Here is an 18,598-nt window from a genome sequence, read left to right on the forward strand (position 1 = left end):
CCCCGGCCACATCCCTCCCCATCATCGGCAGCATCTACAGGAGGCGCTGCCTCAAGGCGGCAACGTCCATCGTCAAAGATCCCCACCATCCGGGCCGTGCCATCTTCTCGCAGCTACCATCGGGCAGGAGGTACAGAAGCCTGAAGTCCCCACACCACCAGGTTCAGGAACAGCTCCTTCCCTTCAACCATTCGGTTCCTGAACCAACCTGCACAACCGTAACCCTCCCTCAGCAGCGGAACATACAGACATCCTCTTGCACTGCCCTGGACTTGTCTCTGTGTTTTGGCACTAATGTCTTGTTCTGCACAGTTCTTCACATATAATTTATGTAGAATGTATATCCTGTGTGCATCACCTCCGTGCCCGGGGTGCTGCTGCGAGCACCTGTGCACAGGACAATAAACTGGATTGGGGTCTGTGTGCATTCCTCCTCCCCGTCTCCAGATCCTTCGCCAGGAAGCTCTGCTCCTCCCCTGACCGACATTCCTTTGGTTTTAACAGCCAGGCGGACTGACTCCCCTAGATTACACGCCTAATTAATGCAGGAATGTTGACCGAGGGGTGGAAGCCAGAAGCTGGTTTCGTAAGGAACAGACGGTTTGTGACTCCGCCGAGGGTGACCGGCTCCTGCCCTGTCTCCGTGCGCCCTGAAGTGCCCTGGTGTGGACTCTGCCACAGGTGAGCCGGCAAGTTGCTGACAGGTAGTTGGAGATGGCAGCTGCTGAAGTCTGGAGCAGAAACAAACTGCTCGGGGAGCTCTGTGGGGTGTGGGGGGTGGACGGATGGTTGACATTTCCCATCCGGACTCTTCGTCAGGACTGAGGGTGGAGACGGGGAGATGGCCGGTATAAAGAGAGGAAGGGGTGAGACAGGGGCTGGAACGTGATAGGTGGAAACAGACGAGGAGGGCAGATGATTGGCAGATGGAGGGGGGAGGGGTGGAGGAGGAGAGGGACACCAGTGAGATGCAGTTTGAAGTATGGCCCATTCTCTCTGCTGTTTACTCCCAGCCTCTGTGTTCTCCCGTCCCAGACACTCACGCTGTGAGACACAGACAAGATTACGCTAACCGCTACACTACCATGCCTGGACACTGCTGCTTTGTGTTGAGCAGCCCCACGCCAGGGATTGCCATTGAGGACGTGATGCTCTCTTCAGTGAGGCTTTGAGACCATTTGCTCTGTGCTCCTGGAACCTCTCCTCGAGGAAACTGGCAGTGGGACTTGCCTCAGCACCCTCGTGTCTGCCTCGTCAGTGAGGAGACCCAGCAGAGATGGAGGCTGACATCAGCTCCCCCCGTCCCAGTTTCAAGTCCCCAGGTCTAAACATCACCAACAGCCTGTCCTGGTCCAACCAAGTAGATGCCACGGCCAAGAAAGCTCACCAGTGCCTCTACTTCCTCAGGAGGCTACGGAAATTGGGCATGTCCCCAATGATTCTTACCAACTTACACAGATGCACCATAGGAAGCATCCCATCCGGATGTATCACAGCTTGGTACAGCAACTGCTCTGCCTGGGACCGCAAAAAACTGCAGAGAGTTGTGGACACAGTCCAGCACATCACGGAAACCAGCCTCCCCTCCGTGGTCTCCGCCTACACTTCTTGCTGCCTCAGTAAAGCAGCCGGCATAATCAAAGACCCCACCCACCCCGGACATTCTCTCTTCTCCCCCCTCCTGTCAGGCAGAAGACACAAAAGCCTGAAAGCACGTACCACCAGGCTCAAGGACAGCTTCTGTCCTGCTGCTGTTCAAATCTGAATGGACCTCAAACACAAAAGATGGACACTTGACCTCACAATCTACCTCATCATGGCCCTTGCACCTTATTGTCTGCCTGCACTGCACTTTCTCTGTAACTGTAACACGATAGTCTGCATTCTGTTTTCCTTTTAATACCTTGATGTACTTACGTACGGAGTGATCTGCCCAGATAGCACACACATGAAAGCTTTCACTGTGTCTCGGTACTTGTGACAATTGTAAACCAATCCAATCCAATCCAATCGTTCCAGTGGGTTTGGAGGATCTGACAGAGGCAGTGTTGGTGATGCTCCCTCAGCGCTTCGAGGCCCCCAGTGTAGGTTCCCCAAGACTCACAAGAGGGCCAGGATCACTGCTGCTCTGTGGACCAGTAACTCAGTGTTGGGTCTGAGACCCTGCCCTTCAGACAGCAGAACATTGCCCTGGTGACAGCGGGTGACATCTGCCTTCAGTAAGGGGAGGCTTCTGGGTCAGAGGAAGTTGCCCACGTTGTCCTGACGCAGGTACTCGACCCCGAAACGTCAACCGTCTCTCTCTGCCTCCACAGATGCTGCTCAACCTGCTGAGTTCCTACAGCCTCTTGTGTATTGCTCCAGGTTGCAGCGTCTGCATTCTCTCCTTGTGCCTCTGTTGGGGGGCTGTGTTGTGCGGAGGGGGGAGGGTCGGTTGTGAAGGAACTTTGCCTTCCAGATGTTCAGTGAAGACTTGGCTAAAGGAATGAACGGCAGCGTGGAGCTCCCCCGTGTGCCGAACTCACTGGGCAGCTTCGGCCTGCAGTGGAGTTGGTGAAGGTTGAACAGTAACTCAGGATGAACCTGGGGCTCTGCCACTGGGAGGCAGTGGCTCTAAATTGGTTAATTGGTAAATTGGTTTACCAAGGTGCAGTGAAAAACTTTGTTTTGCCTGCCATCCATACAGGTCATTTCATCACACCAGTGCAGGGTGGTGGTAGATGGAGCGTATTCTGCCTGGAGGTCAGTGACTAGTGGTGTTCAGCAGGGATCTGTTCTGGGACCCCTGCTCTTTGTGATTTTTATATATGACTTGGATGAGGATGTGGAAGGGTGGGTTAGTAAGTTTGCTGATGATGCAAAGATTGGTGGTGTTGTGGATAGTGTAGAAGGTTGCTGTAGGTTACAACAGGATATTGATAGAATGCAGAGCTGGGCTGAGAAGTGGCAGATGGAGTTCAACCTGGATAAGTGTGAAGTGATACACTTTGGGAGATCGAATTTGAAGGCAGAATACAAGGTTAATGGCAGGACTCTTAGCAGTGTGGAGCAACAGAGGGATCTTGGGGTCCACGTCCATAGATCCCTCAAGGTTGCTGCACAGGTCGATAGGGTTGTTAAGAAGGCGTATTGTGTGTTGGCCTTCATTAGTCAGGGTATTGAGTTCAAGAGCTGCGAGGTGATGTTGCAGCTCTATAGAACTTTGGTTAGACCACACTTGGAGTATTGTGTTCAGTTCTGGTGTGCATGTCTCTCTCTGTGCGCGTGTGTGTGTGTGTGTGTGTGTGTGTGTGTGTGTGTGTGTGTGTGTGTGTGTGTGTGGCAGCAGCACAGTACGTTACAAACATGTAACTTAAACTAACATAAATCATACATAACTTATGCAGGCAGAAAATAAACATAAACAGGACCAGTACAAGCCTGAGAGAGGAAAAGAAGTCCAGTCCGGGGCAGTGTTGGAGATTTTCAGGTCAGTTTGAGAACCTGACGGCAGTGGGGAAGAAGCTGTTGTTGAACCTTGAGGTGTGGGTCTTCAGGCTCCTGTACCTCCTGCCTGATGGCAGCATCGAGAAGGTGGCACGGTCTGGATGGTGGGAGTCCCTGATGATGGATGTCACCTCCCTGAGACATCGCCTCTTGTAGATGTCCTCGACGGTGGGGAGAGCTGTACCCGTGATGGAACTGACTGAGTCCCACTGCTCTCTGCAGCCTCTCACGTTCCCACACCAGGCCGTGATGCAACCAGTCTGAATGCTCTCCACCCATTTACACCAACCAATGGGATCAGCATAGAAGGGTACAATGGTCAGCTTGGACATGGTGGGCCAAAGGGCCTGTGCTGTGCTGTGTGACTCCATGTAGGGCAGCGGGGGGGGGGGGGGGGGGGGGGGAGGGAGGAGGAGAGGAGGGGAACATGATCAGCCGATAGCCCAGCTCCTGGGGCTGTGAGCATCATGTCAGGACAGATGGAGGGTCCTGTCACAGACCCACTGCCCCTGGGTGTCCCGTCTCCCTGTCACACACCCACTGCCCCTGGGTGTCCCGTCTCCCTGTCACACACCCACTGCCCCTGGGTGCCCCGTCTCCCTGTCACACACCCACTGCCCCTGGGTGTCCCGTCTCCCTGTCACACACCCACTGCCCCTGGGTGTCCCGTCTCCCTGTCCAGGGCTCGCTCCGTGTATCAGTGACAGAAAGAGGAATTGTGACAATCTGTGCCTGCGGAAGGGGGCTGTTGCCCAACACCGGCAGTGAAAACAGTCTGCTCTTCCGAATTGCATAAAACCCATCCGTCGAAGTTCCTCTTACTGGCCGGGCTGACTGATCACAGTGTGTGGTCGCCGAGAGAGAGGGAGAGAGAGAGATACACGCCCGGCTGCACCCACCACAGGTTTGTGCCGGCGGGAGGGGTCTGGGGGGTCTTTGTTGGCGCCCTTCACCCCTGCCGGCAGTGGGACAGGAGGGACACAGGGGCACCGGCAGGTGTTTGCCCCCCACCCCTTCATCCCCGAGGGGAGGGGGCTCGGTCCTCTACAGCTGCCCTCTCGTACCCTGCTCCCACGCAACAGGGCGCTGGAAATTCGGCCGGGAAATGGCTGTAAGGAGGGGTGGGAGACGGAGAGGTGCTGGTGGGTGGGAGATAGAGAGGTGCTGGTGGGTGGGAGACGGAGAGGTGCTGGTGGGTGGGAGACGGAGAGGTGCTGGTGGGTGGGAGACGGAGAGGTGCTGGTGGGTGGGAGACGGAGAGGTGCTGGTGTAGAGAGGGAGCTGGGTGTTCTTGAACACGGAGGATCAGGTCCAGTAATGAGGCATGTTGGTCTCCGTTGCAAGAGGATTCCGGTATAGCAGGAAAGACCGTGCGCTCCAGATACATTCTTCTTCCAAGGCAGTGCCTCAGGATGGGGGATTGTACAGTGTCCTGGTGAGGCTGCACCTGGGATATCGTCACAGGTCTCCCTCCCGTAGGATGGGTAGGCTTGACCTCTCGGTATGCAGCGAGCTGTGGTATCTGTATTAGAATTGGTTTACCACGTTCCAAAGACGTGCGGGTTAGGAAGCTGTGGGCGTGCTATCTTGGGGCCAGAAGCGTGGCGACACTTGCGGGCTGCCCCCAGAACACTCTACGCAAAAAGATGTATTTCACTGTGTGTTTCGATGTACATGTGACTAATAAAAAAATCTTACTGTTGTCACATGTACCGAGATACAGTGGAAAGCTTTTGTTTGCCTGTGATCCAGACAGATCATTCTGTACATAGGTCATCAAAAGAAAACAGAATGCAGAATAAAGTGTTCCAGTTACGGAGGAAGCACAGAGCAGGCAGACAATAAGGTGCAAGGGCCACGTAAGGGAGATTGGGAGATCGAGATTTCATCTTTTTGCGTACTAGGGGTCCATTCAATAGTCTTATAACAGCGGGATAGAAGTTGTCCTTGAGCCTGGTGGTACGTGCTTTCAGGCTTTTGTATCTTCTGCCCGATGGGAGGGGGGAGAAGAGAGAATATCTGGGGTGGGAGGGGTCTTTGATTATGTTGGCTGCTTTACCGAGGCAGCGAGAAGTGTAGACAGAGTCCATGGAGGGGAGGCTGGTTTCTGTGATGTGCTGGGCTGTGCCCACATCTCTCTGCAGTTTCTTGAGGTCCTGGGCAGAGCAGTTGCCGCACTAAGCTGTGATGCATCTGGATAGGATGCTTTCTGTGGTGCATCGATAAACATCGATAAAAAATATGTTGTGATGATCACACCCCAAGGTACATGGACCAAATGCTGGTATGTGGGATTAGTGCCACCAGGTACTGGCTGGCACAGACCCAGTGGGCCGAAGGGCCTGTTTCCCTGGTGTATGACTCCTTGACTCCACAATTAACTAACTTGAACAAGGAGTCATCAGTGGAAAGGTCCAACCTTCCTGCAGGTTCATCCACTGTCCCAAGTGCTACCCTTGTCCCTACACCTCCTCCCTCACCACCCTTCAGGGTCCCAGACAGTCCTTCCAGGTGAGGCAGCTCTTCACCTGTGAGTCCGAGGGGGCGGTTTATTGCATCCGGTGTTCCCGGTGCAGCCTCCTCTACATTGGTGAGACCCTTCGCTCCATCCACCGCAACAGCCAGGACCTCCCGGTGGCCACCCACTTCAATCCCACATCCCACTCCCACACCAAAATCGTCGGCTGTCTGTTTCCCTCTATGGATGCTACCTGACCCGCTGAGTTCCTCCACTGGTTGTAGGTCCAGGTTTCCAACACTCTGCCGTCTCTCTCTTGTCACCCACTGTCCTGCTTCTCAGCTTCCCGAGTGTGTGATTGGAATCGGGTTATTGTACCAAGATACAATGAAGTGCTTTTGTCTGCCTGCCATCCAGACAGATCGTTCTATACATCAGTACATCGAGGCAGTACAAAGGGAAAGCACAGAATAAAGTGTCACAGCTACAGAGAAAGTGCAGTGCAGACAGACAATAAGGTGCAGGGTCACAACGAGGTAGATTGTGAGGTCAGGAGCCCATCTTATCATACCAGAGAACCATTCAATAGTCTTATAACAGTCGGATAGAAGCTGTCCTTGAGCCTGGTGGTACGTGCTTTCAGGCTTTTGTATCTACTGCCCGATGGGAGGGGGGAGAAGAGAGAATGTCTGGGGTGGGAGGGGTCTTTGATTATGTTGGCTGCTTTACTGAGGCAGCGAGAAATGTAGGCAGAGTCCATGGAGGGGAGGCTGGTTTTGGTGATGCACTGGGCTGTGTCCACAACTCTACAGTTTCCTGTGGTCCCGGACAGAGTGGTCACCATCCCAAGCCATGATATATCTGGATCAGATGACACATTCACTTTTCCAATTTTAAAGCTCACATAATGTCCACCAGAAGGATCCAAAATTGGATCAAACCTAAAGGAAGAAAACAACTATTTCCCGAAACACCAATTGAAATATTGGCTAAATGCCAGTTTAAAGTCTGGACGTCCTGTCTGTCTCCACAATCAGTGCTTCTCACACAAATCACAACGTTAACCGGATGTGGAATCCTGGTAGCGGTCCCCGTCACTGCCAGCATTAGTTCAGGTAACGATTTTCACTGACGAACACACATCAGCTTTCAACCATGGAAACAAAACAGCAAAAACCTGCCAGGCCCCTGCATTCCAGAGAACAAAAGGCTCTCTGAGGTAGGTACAATAACAACATTTATAACACACTTGGACAGGAACATAGATAGGAAAGGTTTAGAGGCCAAATGTAGGGTCCGGAGGATTTCCCCTGCAGCTCACACCCTGTTAGAAAAGTCCAGCGCTGACACTGGATTACTGCACAGTCCCTTCAGATAGGAACTTGCACACAGTTTTAGACTTCACCATGCGTTATGTATTCTTGCTTAAGGCTTCTGACTTCAGTCCCGTACAGCACGGAAACAGGCCGTTCGGCCCAACTGGTCCATGCCAACCAAGATTCCCATCTAAGCTGGTCCCACTTGCCCGCGTTTGGCCCATATACCTCTGAACCTTTCCTATCCATATACCTGCCCAAGTGTCTTTTCAATGTTGTTGATGTACCTGCCTCAACCACTTCCTCTGGCAGCTCGTTCCACATACTGACCACCCTCTGGGTGAAAAAGTTGCCCCTCAGGTTCCTATTAAATCCCTCCCCTCTCACCTTAAACCTGTGCCCTCTAGTTCCTGATTCCCCAACCCTGGGAAAAAGACTGAGTGCATTCACCCTGTCTCTGCCCCTCATGGTTTTATACACCTCTGTAAGGTCACCACTCATTCTCTGACGCTCCAATGAAACAAGTCCCAACCTGCTCAACCTCTCTCCATGATTGGTTGTCCCCTGGGATTTGGGTGGGTCCTTACTGCTTGATTGACAGCTGGCAGTCTGGGGCTCTTGGTCAGTGTGTCCACTGTTTAACATGTTCACAGTCACAGTGACAGCAACGTGGTGGTTGGGAACCATTTGGGAACCTTGGCTTTCTTTTTGTGTGAAGACACAGAGCAGGGAGACAGAGCTGTCTGCCTTTAGGAAGGATCTGCCGGTCTCTCTCCTCTCTTCTACCTTCTGGGAGAGGATAAAGGAGCTTGAAAGCCCGGACCACCAGACTCAAGACCAGCTTCTTCCCCACTGCCGTGAGACCCCTGAACCAATCCCCTTCCCGGTGGGGCTCAAACCCTTAACTTCACCTCTTCTGTTACTGTCACTTCAGCATTTCTTTCTGCACCACCTCCGTTTGCATGACTGTACCCCGCACCACTCCGGTGTTTCTGTGCTCGTTGCTGTCTTTGTATTTATTATTACTGTGTATGCTGTTTACTCAAATCAAGGCGAGTTTATTGTGGTGTGCACAAGTACAGTGAGGGACAGGTGCAGTGAGAAACGTGCCCACAGCAGCACACAGAACATAACTTATACAGGACAGTGAAGAGAGAGGGAAAAGGCTGTGCAGAAACAAGACGTCAGTCCAAAAACAGAATCAGAGGCAGGTCTAGGGCAGTGCGAGAGGTGGTGCGTAGTGTCCCGCTGCTGAGGTAGGGTTAGGGTTGTACAGGTCGGTTTAAGAACCTGACGGTTGTAGGGAAGTAGCTGTTCCTGAACCTGGTGGTGTGGGGACTTCAGGCTTCTGTACCTCCTGCCCGATGGTAGCTGTGAGAAGATGGCACGGCCCGGATGGTGGGGACCCTCGATGATAAATGCCCCCTTCTTGAGGTGGTGCCTCCTGTAGATGCTTTCAGTGGTGGGGAGGGCTGTGTCCGTGGTGGTCCGGGCCGTGTCCACTGCTCTCTGCAGCCTGTTGTCTTACTATGTGTTGGAATTTCTGTACCAGGGCATGTTGCAACCAGCCAGGATACTTTCTGCACTGCATCTGCAGAAGTTTCTTAGGGTATTTGGTGACGTGCTGACCCTCCTTAAGCTTCTAAACTCTGTGGCTTCATGCAAGGAAGGAATTTCATTGCACCCTGGTGTGTCTGACAATAAAGAGATGGTATATTGCAGTTGTACAAGACGTCGGTGAGGCCGCACTTGCAGTATTGTGTTCAGATTTGGTCGCGCTGCTATTGGAAAGATGCCAATAAACTGAGACGAGTGCAGAGGGGATTTACGAGGATGTTGCTGGGACTCGAGGGACTGAGTATGGAGAGGGGTTGAGACTGTTTTCATTGGAGTGTAGCAGACTGAAGGGTGACCTTATAGAGGTGTATAAAACCATGAGGGGCAGCGATAGGGTGAATGCACTCAGTCTTTTACCCAGGGTTGGAGAATCAGGAACTAGAGGGCATGGGTTTAAGGTGAGGGCAGAGAGATTTAATAGGAACCTGAGGGGCAACTTTTTCACCCAGAGGGTGGTCAGTATGTGGAATGAGCTGCCAGAGGAAGTGGGTGAGGCAGGTACATTAACAACATTTAAAAGGTACTTGGACAGGAACATGGATAGGGAAGGTTTAGAGGGGCAAGGGGCAGGGGGTCCATTCCTGGGGCAGGGGGTCCGGTGCTGGGCCAAGGGTAAGGGGGTCGAGTCCTGGGCCAAGGGGCAGGGGGTCCGGTCCTGGGGCAGGGGGTCCGGTGCTGGGCCAAGGGTAAGGGGGTCGAGTCCTGGGCCAAGGGGCAGGGGGTCCGGTCCTGGGGCAGGGGGCGCGGGGTGCCCCTGAGGCGCCCCTGTCTCCCCCCCCCCCACCCGATCCCCCACGTCCGCGGACGGACAAGGAGGGGTGGGCGGACGCCGGCTGACTCCCGGCCGGGGGGTGGAGGGGATGACACCGGACTAACCCCCTTCCTCCACCCCTCCAGGTTGGGACCATGTTTCTCTGCACCCTCTGCTTGCTGGCAGCCGCCTCCGGCTCGGCCGCCTCCCCGTCCCTCTGCTCCCGCCACGGGACTTACCTGTCCTGCGTGAAGCGGAGCCTGCGGCGGCCGCCGGCCCTGCCCGCGGGCGTGGAGCACCTCAACCTCAACTGGAATAACATCAGCCGGCTGGACAAGACCTCCTTCTCCTGGACGGGCGAGCTCCGGGTGCTGACGGTAGGACTACAGGACAGTCAATGGATCTCGGTGGGAGCCAATGCCTTCGGGAACCTGCCCAACTTGACCTTCCTGGACCTGGGGGGCAACTCCCACCTGGAGTTGGACCTGGAGGCGTTCGCCGGCTTGGGGCGGCTCCAGAGCCTGTGGCTGGACTACAACGGCCTGGGGGACTCGGTGCTCCAGCGGGGGTACTTCAGAGACCTGCGCTCACTGCACACCCTGGTCCTCCAGGGCAACCAGCTGCAGTACCTCAGGCCGGACCCCACCTTCTCCGGGCTTCGGCCGCTTCAGTACCTTGACTTCAGCTTTAACCAGCTGCGGGAGATTTGCCGGGGAGACCTCGCCCACATCCAGCACCGGGTTTTCCGCACGTTTAACGTCTCCCGCAACCGTCTGCTGTACGCCGACCAATCCTTCGACTGGGCGAGGTGCGGGAACCCCTTCCACGACATCTTGCTGTACACTCTGGACATCTCCGGGACCTCGCTGGGCGTCCGGCAGCTGCAGAAGATGTTCCTCGCCCTGACGGGGACCCTGATCGTCGAGCTGAGAATGGGACACCTGCCTATCGGCGCGTCCTTCGGCTACGACAACCTGCCCGACCCCGACAACCAGACGTTTGCCGGCCTGGCCGACAGCTCGGTCACCATCCTGCAACTCACCAACACCTTCCTCTTCTCCCTGCAGCCCCGCGTCTTCGCGCACCTCCCCGCCCTCAAGATCCTCACCCTCTCTTCCAACCGCATCAACCTCATCCACAGAGGCGCCTTCTCCGGCCTGGGAGCCCTGGTGCAGCTGAACCTGTCCCACAACCTGCTGGGCGAGATCTACTCGTGGACCTTCAGGGGTCTGGAGAACGTGTCCCACATCGATCTCCAGCACAACCACATCGGGATCATCCAGATGGACTCCTTCCGCGGCCTAACGCAGCTGGTGACCTTGAACCTGCGGGAGAACTCACTCCCCAAACTCCCCGGCTCCCGGCCGCTGCCCGGCCTGCGGTACCTCCTCCTGGGACACAACCGGCTGGGCTCGGTCTACGGGCTGCAGGCGGCGCCCGGCAGCGTCTTCCTCGATTTCTCCAACAACGTCCTGGTGGACCTGCAGGTCTTCTACGAGATCATGAAGCTGCCCGCCGTGACCTACCTTCTGCTGAGGGACAACCGCGTGTCCAGGTGCCAAGTGCCCCCGGGCGCCACCGTCCCCACAGGCAACCGGCTTCTGCACCTCGACCTCTCCGGCAACTTCCTCCAAGTGATGTGGGCGGCGGGTCAGTGCCAGGACTTGTTCCACAACCTCTCCAACCTGACCGAGCTCCTCCTCCAGGGCAACTACTTGACCCAGCTGCCCCGGGGAGTGTTCGGGGGCCTGGTCTCCCTGAAGAGGCTCAACCTGTCCCTGAACTCGCTGAGCCAGCTCAGCCGCGACCTCTTCCCCGGCAGCCTGGAGATCCTGGACCTGTCCAACAACCGGCTGGTCTCGCCCGACCCGGACACCTTCAGCTCCGTCCGGCGCCTGGACCTGAGGTTCAACCAGTATATCTGCGACTGCGGCCTCAACCGCTTCCTCCGCTGGTTCAACCGCACCCAGGCGGACTTGGTGGGACCCCGGACCCAGCTGAGGTGCGCCTTCCCGGAGGGGCTCAGGGGCGTTGCCCTCGTCTCCCTGTCGCCGGGCTGCGGGCTGGAGGACACGCAGTTCGCCCTGTCTGTGGCCCTGACCACGCTCCTGCTGACCCTCCTCGCCTCCGTCCTCCTCTACGTTCGCTGCCGCACCTTGCTTCTCCTGCACTGCCGGGCGCTGGCCAGGACCGTCCTGAGCGGGGCCGAGGCGGAGCCGACCCGGGCGGGCTACAGGTTCGATGCCTACCTCTGCTTCAGCGGCCGGGACCTGCAGTGGGTGATGGACACCCTGCTCTCCAACCTGGAGAAGAAGCGGCTGCAACTGTGCGTGGGGGAGCGCGACTTCACCCCCGGCGAGGACCATCTCACCAACATACGGGACGCCATCTGGGGCAGTCGGAAGACGGTGTGCGTGGTCAGCAGGCGCTTTCTGGAGGACGGCTGGTGCCTGGAGGCCTTCAACATCGCCCAGAGCCGGCTCTACCATGAGCTAAAGGACGTGGTGGTGGTGCTGGTGGTCGGCTCCCTGCGGGACTACCAGCTCCGGAGGTACCGGCCCCTGAGGTCCTACCTACAGAGCAGGGAGTACTTGCGCTGGCCGGCCGAGCCCCGGGACCAGCGCTGGCTCCTGGAGAGGTTGGCCGACAAGATCCGGCAGGACCCGGAGCGGAGAGCGGTCGGGCCCCGGAGGAAGGGCTTCCTGGGTCTCCTCTCCCGGAGGAAGCCGGCGGGAGATCTCAGGTTACAGCGGGTGGCCACCGTCTCCAGCTGAACCCAGGGCAGTAGACACCAGGGTACCCTATCAAACACCGTGGTATCCCATCAGATACCACAGTATCCCAGTAGATACCACAATATTCCATCAGATACCACAGTATCCCAGTAGATACCACAATATCCCATCAAATACCGCAATATCTCGGCTGAACACTTCCTCTCCCCTGGCTGGGATCCTGCCGTGCCTGGATCCCAGCGCAGGGCTGCCTGCCCCCCCCCCCCCCCCCCCAACCGGGACCATCGTCGGAGAACGTTCCTGGACCCAGCACATTTCCCCAACTAGACAGCAGGCTGTTCGGCCCAAACAGCCCGTGCTAGAAGTTCTGCCCCATCGCACCTTCCTCCGACCTCTCCCTCCAACGACAGAAACACTCAGCGGGTCAGGCAGCGTCTGTAGAGGGAGAGTCTCCCGTTCCCTCTCCTGCCCAGTTTCCCCCGAAACGCCCCCGTTCCACGCCCCCGGGTGCAGAGGTTCGCTCCGAATTCCCCGCTGGGTTTCTGGGCTCCAGTCTTGTATGGATGACTCTTTCCAGCCCATACAGACCTCCTCTCCGCTCTACCCCCCCCCCTCCGCCACCCCCCGTCTGTTTAAAGCCCCTATCCCCTCCCCCCCCCCCGTCAGCTGTTCTCAGGAGAGAGCCCCCGTCAGAGAGCGGGAGGTCCCTCGGCTCTGAGAAGCTGCTCCCCGTGGACTTCTCACCTCAGCGCCATCTCCCTGCCCTCTCCCCACACTGCTGGAGTCCCACAGTGTGGAATGGAGTCAAGGACAGAACCTGCACAGCCTCCCCCCACTCCCCCCACTCCCCCTCTCCCCCTCCCCACTCCCCGTGAAGAGATGTCTCCCTCGCGTCAGTCCTACATGGTGTCTCCCTGCATGGACCCTGTAGGGCAGAGAGAGACAGGGACAGAGTGTGAGAGAGGGAGGGAGAGGTGGGAAGGCAGGAGAGAGAAAGGCAATGGGGGGGGGGGGACAGAAACAGAGACACAGGCCCTTCGTCACTACCGACCATCATCTACCTCTTCACTCTAATCCTCACACTAATCCAGTTTTTAACTCTCCCCACCATTCAGCCACAGGCTGGGGCCAATTAACCCACCGACCCCGCACGTCTCTGGGATGCGGGAGGAAACCGGGGGTGGGGCGGGTGGGGAGACCGTGCAAACTCCACACAGCGCCGGAGGTCGGGATCGAACCCGGGTCTCTGGGGCTGTGAGGGGGCGGCTCTGCCCACTGGGTCGTCCTAAGGAGTTGTCCTAATGAGACAACTCATTTTTCTAAACTCCGGAGAACACAGTCCCTGTCCACTCGATCTCCCCTCAGGGGGCAAACCCACCATCCCGAGAACCAGTCGGGGGATTCCCTGCTCCACTCCCTCCGTGGCAAGTACTCCCTTTTCCTGAGATGAGTAAACCACAACCGGGTGCTGTTTCACCAAGATCCTGTCTGATTGCAGCAAGGCTTCCCTACTTCTGGAGTCATATCCACTTGTAAAAAAAAGCCAAAAGACCATTTGTTTTCCTAATTGCTTGCTGCCCCTGAAAGAGAGAGGTGAATGGGCAAAGGCAGTGTGGGGGGAAGGAGAGAGAGAGAGAGAGAGAGAGTGAGAACAAGTGAAAGGGAGGCGGAGACAGAACACTGGGGAGATGACAGAGAGAGACATGGGGACAGAGGATAAAATCGGGGTCAGAGAGAGTAAGCAAAAGGGGGTACAGAGAGAGAGAGGGAGAGCTGGGAGACAGGTGGACGTGGGGAGAGAGACCTCTGCCTCATCCACTCACAGTCACAACGACCCACAGAAATGGCACCACTCGTCCCTCAGCTAAATCATTGACACAGTTAGTGAGCCGCTGGGCCCAAACACTGATCTCTGGGGTATCCCAGCAGGCAACACGGTATCCCAGTAGACACCAGGGTACCCTATCAAACACCGTGGTATCCCATCAGATGTCACAATATCCCAGTAGGTACCTCAATTTCCCATCAGATGTCACAATATCCTAGTAGATACCTCAATAGCCCATCAGATACCACAATATCTCAGCAGACACTACAATATTCCAGCAGATACCGCAATATTCCAGTAGATACCGCGATATCCCAGCAGACACTACAATATCCCAGCAGACACCACAACATCCCGGCAGACACCACCTACCACCCATTCATTCCCATTCCCTGTTTACTTTCTGTGAACCAGCTCCCAGTAAATACCAGTCCATCCCACCGAATTCCCTGTTCACCAGCCTCCTGTGTGGGACCTGTCCAACATCCCCAAAACACCACCTGGCCTTAACCAGTCACATCCTCACACCCCCAACAGACCAGCCGCACCTGGTTCCCCTTCAGGAGTCCGCACTGACTTTGCCCGGTCACACCATCGCTTTCTAAGCGTCTTAACATCACATTTATCACCGATTCCAGCGTTTTCCCAACCACCGGTGTCAGGCGAACAGATGCGAATTCCCTGTTTTCACCTTCCCTCCTGGAACAGCCGGGGTCACGTTTCTATCCTGCAATCTGCAGGGACCTTCTCCAGAAGGTGCAGAACTCTGGGAGGCCCATCCTCAACGCCATAGCCACCCGATGTAGAACATCAGGTCCTTGGGACCTATCAGCTAACGGGCTTTGTTTCTACATCATTTCCTCACCTACACTTTGTTCTGTGTTATGTCTGGGATTTTTGTTCTCTGTGTCCACCTCTGTGAAGGAAGACACAAAGGAATCGTTTAACCAAGACACAAGAGACCGCGGATGCTGGAATCTGGAGCAAATAAACGAACTGCATTATGAGGATAGGTTGAGTGAGCTCGGGCTTTTCTCTTTGGAGAGGAGGAGGATGAGAGGTGACTTGATAGAGGTGTACAAGGTGATAAGAGGCATTGATCGAGTGGACAGTCAGAGACTTTTTCCCCAGGGCAACAATGGCTAACGTGAAGGGACATAATTTTAAGGTGACTGGAGGAAGGTATAAGGGGGATGTCAGGGGTAAGTTTTTTACACAGAGAGTGGTGGGTGCGAGGAACGCACTGCCGGCAGAAGTTGTGGGGACAGATACATTAGGGACATTTAAGAGACTTTTAGATAGCCACATGAATGATAGAGAAATGGGGGGTTATGTGGGAGGGAAGGGTTAGATAGATCTTAGAGCCGGATAAAATGTCGGCACAACATTGTGGGCCGAAGGGTCTGTACTGTGATGTTCTAGTTCTATGCTGGAGGAACTCAGCGGGTCGGGCAGCATCTATGGAGGGTAGAGGAACTGTCGACAGGTCTCCCCCTCCACCCCCTCCCCCCCCCCCCCCCCCCCCCCCCCCGCCACAGCTCAACCCCTCGACCCTCTGAGTTCTTCCAGGAGATCGTTAACTGGTTGAAAGGTTTTGCTCTGCTTGGGGGAGGAACGGGTTCATGTTATTCCGGCCGTGTCCGGTTCTGTCCAAGGGGCCGAGAGACAGGAGGGACCAGGTCAGAGCAGGGTAAAAGCAGAGGGGGGGTGTGTGAGAGAGAGAGAGACGTCTGGCAGAAACCCAGCGGTGGGAACATCAGAGGGGCAGCCGGCACTTCACAGGGGAAACAATGGAAAAGTTTACACCTGCTGGATAAAGGTAAAATAAGATGTGAAGTCTGATGGAAAGTATGGAGCTGGCAGAGGGCGGGCGGGAGACAGATGCAGAGACGGGAACCGATGATTTATCAGAGATTATCGGAAGGGGGTCACACCATCTCATCGTCCCCCTGTGGCTCTTTGCCGCGCTTCATGTCCGTCGCTTTGTTGCTTGGTTTCAATAAACTTTTAAAAGAAGAACCGAGTTGTGTTCACAGACTCACGGAGTTGTACAGCGTAAAAACAGGCCCTTCGGCCCACCGCGTCTGTGCCGACCCCCATCCCTATCTATACCGATCCCACTGGCCCGCATTAATTCCACACCCCCCCCGCGCCCCGTTCATTCACGTTCCTGTCCAGATGTCCCTTAAATGTTGTCACTACCCCCCCCCCCCCCCCGCCACCTCCTCTGGCAGCTCATTCTAGATACTGACTACTCTTTCTGTGAAAGATTTACCCATTTAAACTGCCCCCCCCCACCTTAAACCTGCGTCCTCCAGTTTTAGACACCCCCTACCTTGGGAAACTGCCTCTTAAACACCTCCGTCACGTCACTTCTCCGCCTCTTTCACTGCAGGGAGAACAGCTCCAGCTCTCTCCAGCCCCCGCAACGTTCTTGTGAATCTTTCCTGCAGCCTCTGTAAGTAACTTGGTGACCAGAACTGCGCACGTACTCCCAGTGTCACCCAACCAACGCCGTGATAGCGGTAGCTTTACTCCTCCAGAACAGACACAGGTGACAGGTCCACAGCTCCCACTCTCCAGAGGTAAACCTGACCGCTCAGCTTGTCTCCTGGTCTGTAACACAAGTTCTGGCCGCTGATGTACTTCTCTTTCGGGACCCCTTTGTTTCTCCCCACATACAAAGGGGGGACCCCAATATCAAAATGTACACCCCGACATTTACCTTTGTTGAACTTCATTTGCCAATTCTGCAAGCTGATTTTCTTTTAGTTATTTATGTTTGGGGTCCGGGTCCCACCGGCAAGTCCAGCATCTACTGCCCGTCCCTCACTGCCCTTGGGAAGGTGGGGCGTGAACACCTTTGAACCACTGCAGTCCTTCTGGTGAAGGGGCTCCCGCTGGTGCTGTAGGGGAGGGAGTCCCAGGACTTAGACCCAGCGACGGTGAAGGAACGGCGATAGATTTCCAACTTGGGATGGTGTGGGACTGGTTGGGGGGGGGGGGGGGGGGGGGGGGGAGGGAACCTGTGGGTGGTGGTGTCCCCTGCACCCGCTGCCCCTTGTCCTTTGTGGGGTGGAGGTGGAGGGAGAGGTGGCGGATTTGGAAGGTGCTGTCGGAGTATCCTGGGCGAGTGACCGCGGTGCGTTTTGTAGATGCTTCCCACTGTGGGCCGGTGGTGGGGGAGGGAGTGAGTGGGGTTGGGGGGTGGGTGGGTGGGGAGGTCAGTTAAAATCACCAGCAGTGTCCCGTGTCCTTGAGGATGCCCTGAACTCCCTCCTCATCCACTGATCCAGCTCCCACTGTGCCCAGGATTTTCATTGGCTGGCTTCCGCTCTCTGTCCGAAGCGAAAAGCAGAACCGAGGACACAGCCTCAGGGTAAAGGGACATCCCTTTAGAACTGAGAGGAGGAGGAATTTCTTCAGCCAGAGGGTGGTGGATCTGTGGGATTCGTTGCCACAGGGGGCTGTGGAGGCCAAGTCATTGGGTGTATTTAAGGCAGAGATTGACAGGTTCTTGTTTGGTAAAGGGGGGGGGGGGGGTTAAGGGTTACGGGGAGAACAGGGTTGAAAGAAATCAGCCCTGATTGAATGGCGGTGCAGACTCGATGGGCTGAATGGGCAGACTCGATGAGACTCTGTCTCCGTTCCAAACTTAGGTCAATGTTTCATTAGGTGAGGGATTGTGAATCCCCTCTGAAACTTGGGGCGGTCCCCAACTCCACCCCCACCCACTTGGAATCCTAGACACTGTGAGTGCTTACAGGGTCATACCATGCAGGAACAGGCCCTTTGGCCCAACGAGTCCCTGCCAACCATTAACCACCCATGTACACCAATTCACCACCATTTTATTCTCCCTACAACTCCCCCCAGATTCTACCCCTCACCCACACACTGGGGGCAACTTACAGGGGCCAATCCCACCGACCCTGCATGTCTTTGGGACGTTGGGGGAAACCGAAGCACCCGGGGGAAACCCACCCAGTCATAGGGAGAATGTGCAGACTCCACACACAGACAGCGCCTGAGGTCAGGATCGAACCCGGGTCTCTGGAGCTGCGAGGCAGTGGCTCTGCCCAGTCCACCGTGAACAATTCCTTTCCGCCTCCACTCCAGACAGCGGTTCGTGGATGAGAGAAGTTCCTGCTATCTTCCCTCTCACTCCCAGTGGCAGGGGTGGCGGATTCTCCCCTCCCTCCCACCACCAGCACAAGCCCTGCGCGGAGGTGGGAGTGTACAGAGGGCGTTTCTGCCCGGTATCACGGCTCATTTCCCTGCTGCTGGTTAAAGCCCCAGCCGTTGCATGTGATGCCTCTGTGGTGGAGCTGTTGGCGGACTGAGACTCTCAGGGTGAGGCCATGCTGGGTGCGCCGAGCCTGGGAATGTGGAGTGACCCCCTCCCTG

General features: G+C 56.0%; 1 protein-coding gene across 3 annotated transcripts; it reads left to right on the plus strand.

Annotated features, from left to right (window-relative positions):
• The first annotated feature begins 537 nt into the window (after nucleotides 1-537).
• LOC127574781 (toll-like receptor 5) lies at nucleotides 538-16,183 on the plus strand. 3 transcript variants are annotated; one of them, XM_052024120.1, is made up of 3 exons: nucleotides 538-681; nucleotides 3,387-3,469; nucleotides 9,775-16,183. In XM_052024120.1, exon 3 carries the CDS (start codon nucleotides 9,784-9,786, stop codon nucleotides 12,400-12,402), a length of 2,619 nt encoding a protein of 872 aa, XP_051880080.1. In that variant the 5' UTR covers nucleotides 538-681; nucleotides 3,387-3,469; nucleotides 9,775-9,783; the 3' UTR covers nucleotides 12,403-16,183. The 3 variants fall into 3 exon arrangements, with proteins under 3 accessions (XP_051880080.1, XP_051880079.1, XP_051880081.1); XM_052024119.1 differs by lacking the exon at nucleotides 3,387-3,469; XM_052024121.1 differs by lacking the exons at nucleotides 538-681; nucleotides 3,387-3,469 and adding an exon at nucleotides 4,365-4,390.
• The last annotated feature ends 2,415 nt before the right edge of the window (nucleotides 16,184-18,598 follow it).

Source organism: Pristis pectinata, chromosome 10, assembly GCF_009764475.1.
Source record: "Pristis pectinata isolate sPriPec2 chromosome 10, sPriPec2.1.pri, whole genome shotgun sequence".
NCBI classification, from domain to species: Eukaryota; Metazoa; Chordata; class Chondrichthyes; order Rhinopristiformes; family Pristidae; genus Pristis; species Pristis pectinata.

Excerpts from the sequence above, each read along its gene's own strand:
- LOC127574781 (XM_052024120.1), top strand. The coding sequence starts at position 9,784 with ATGTTTCTCTGCACCCTCTGCTTGCTGGCAGCCGCCTCCGGCTCGGCC.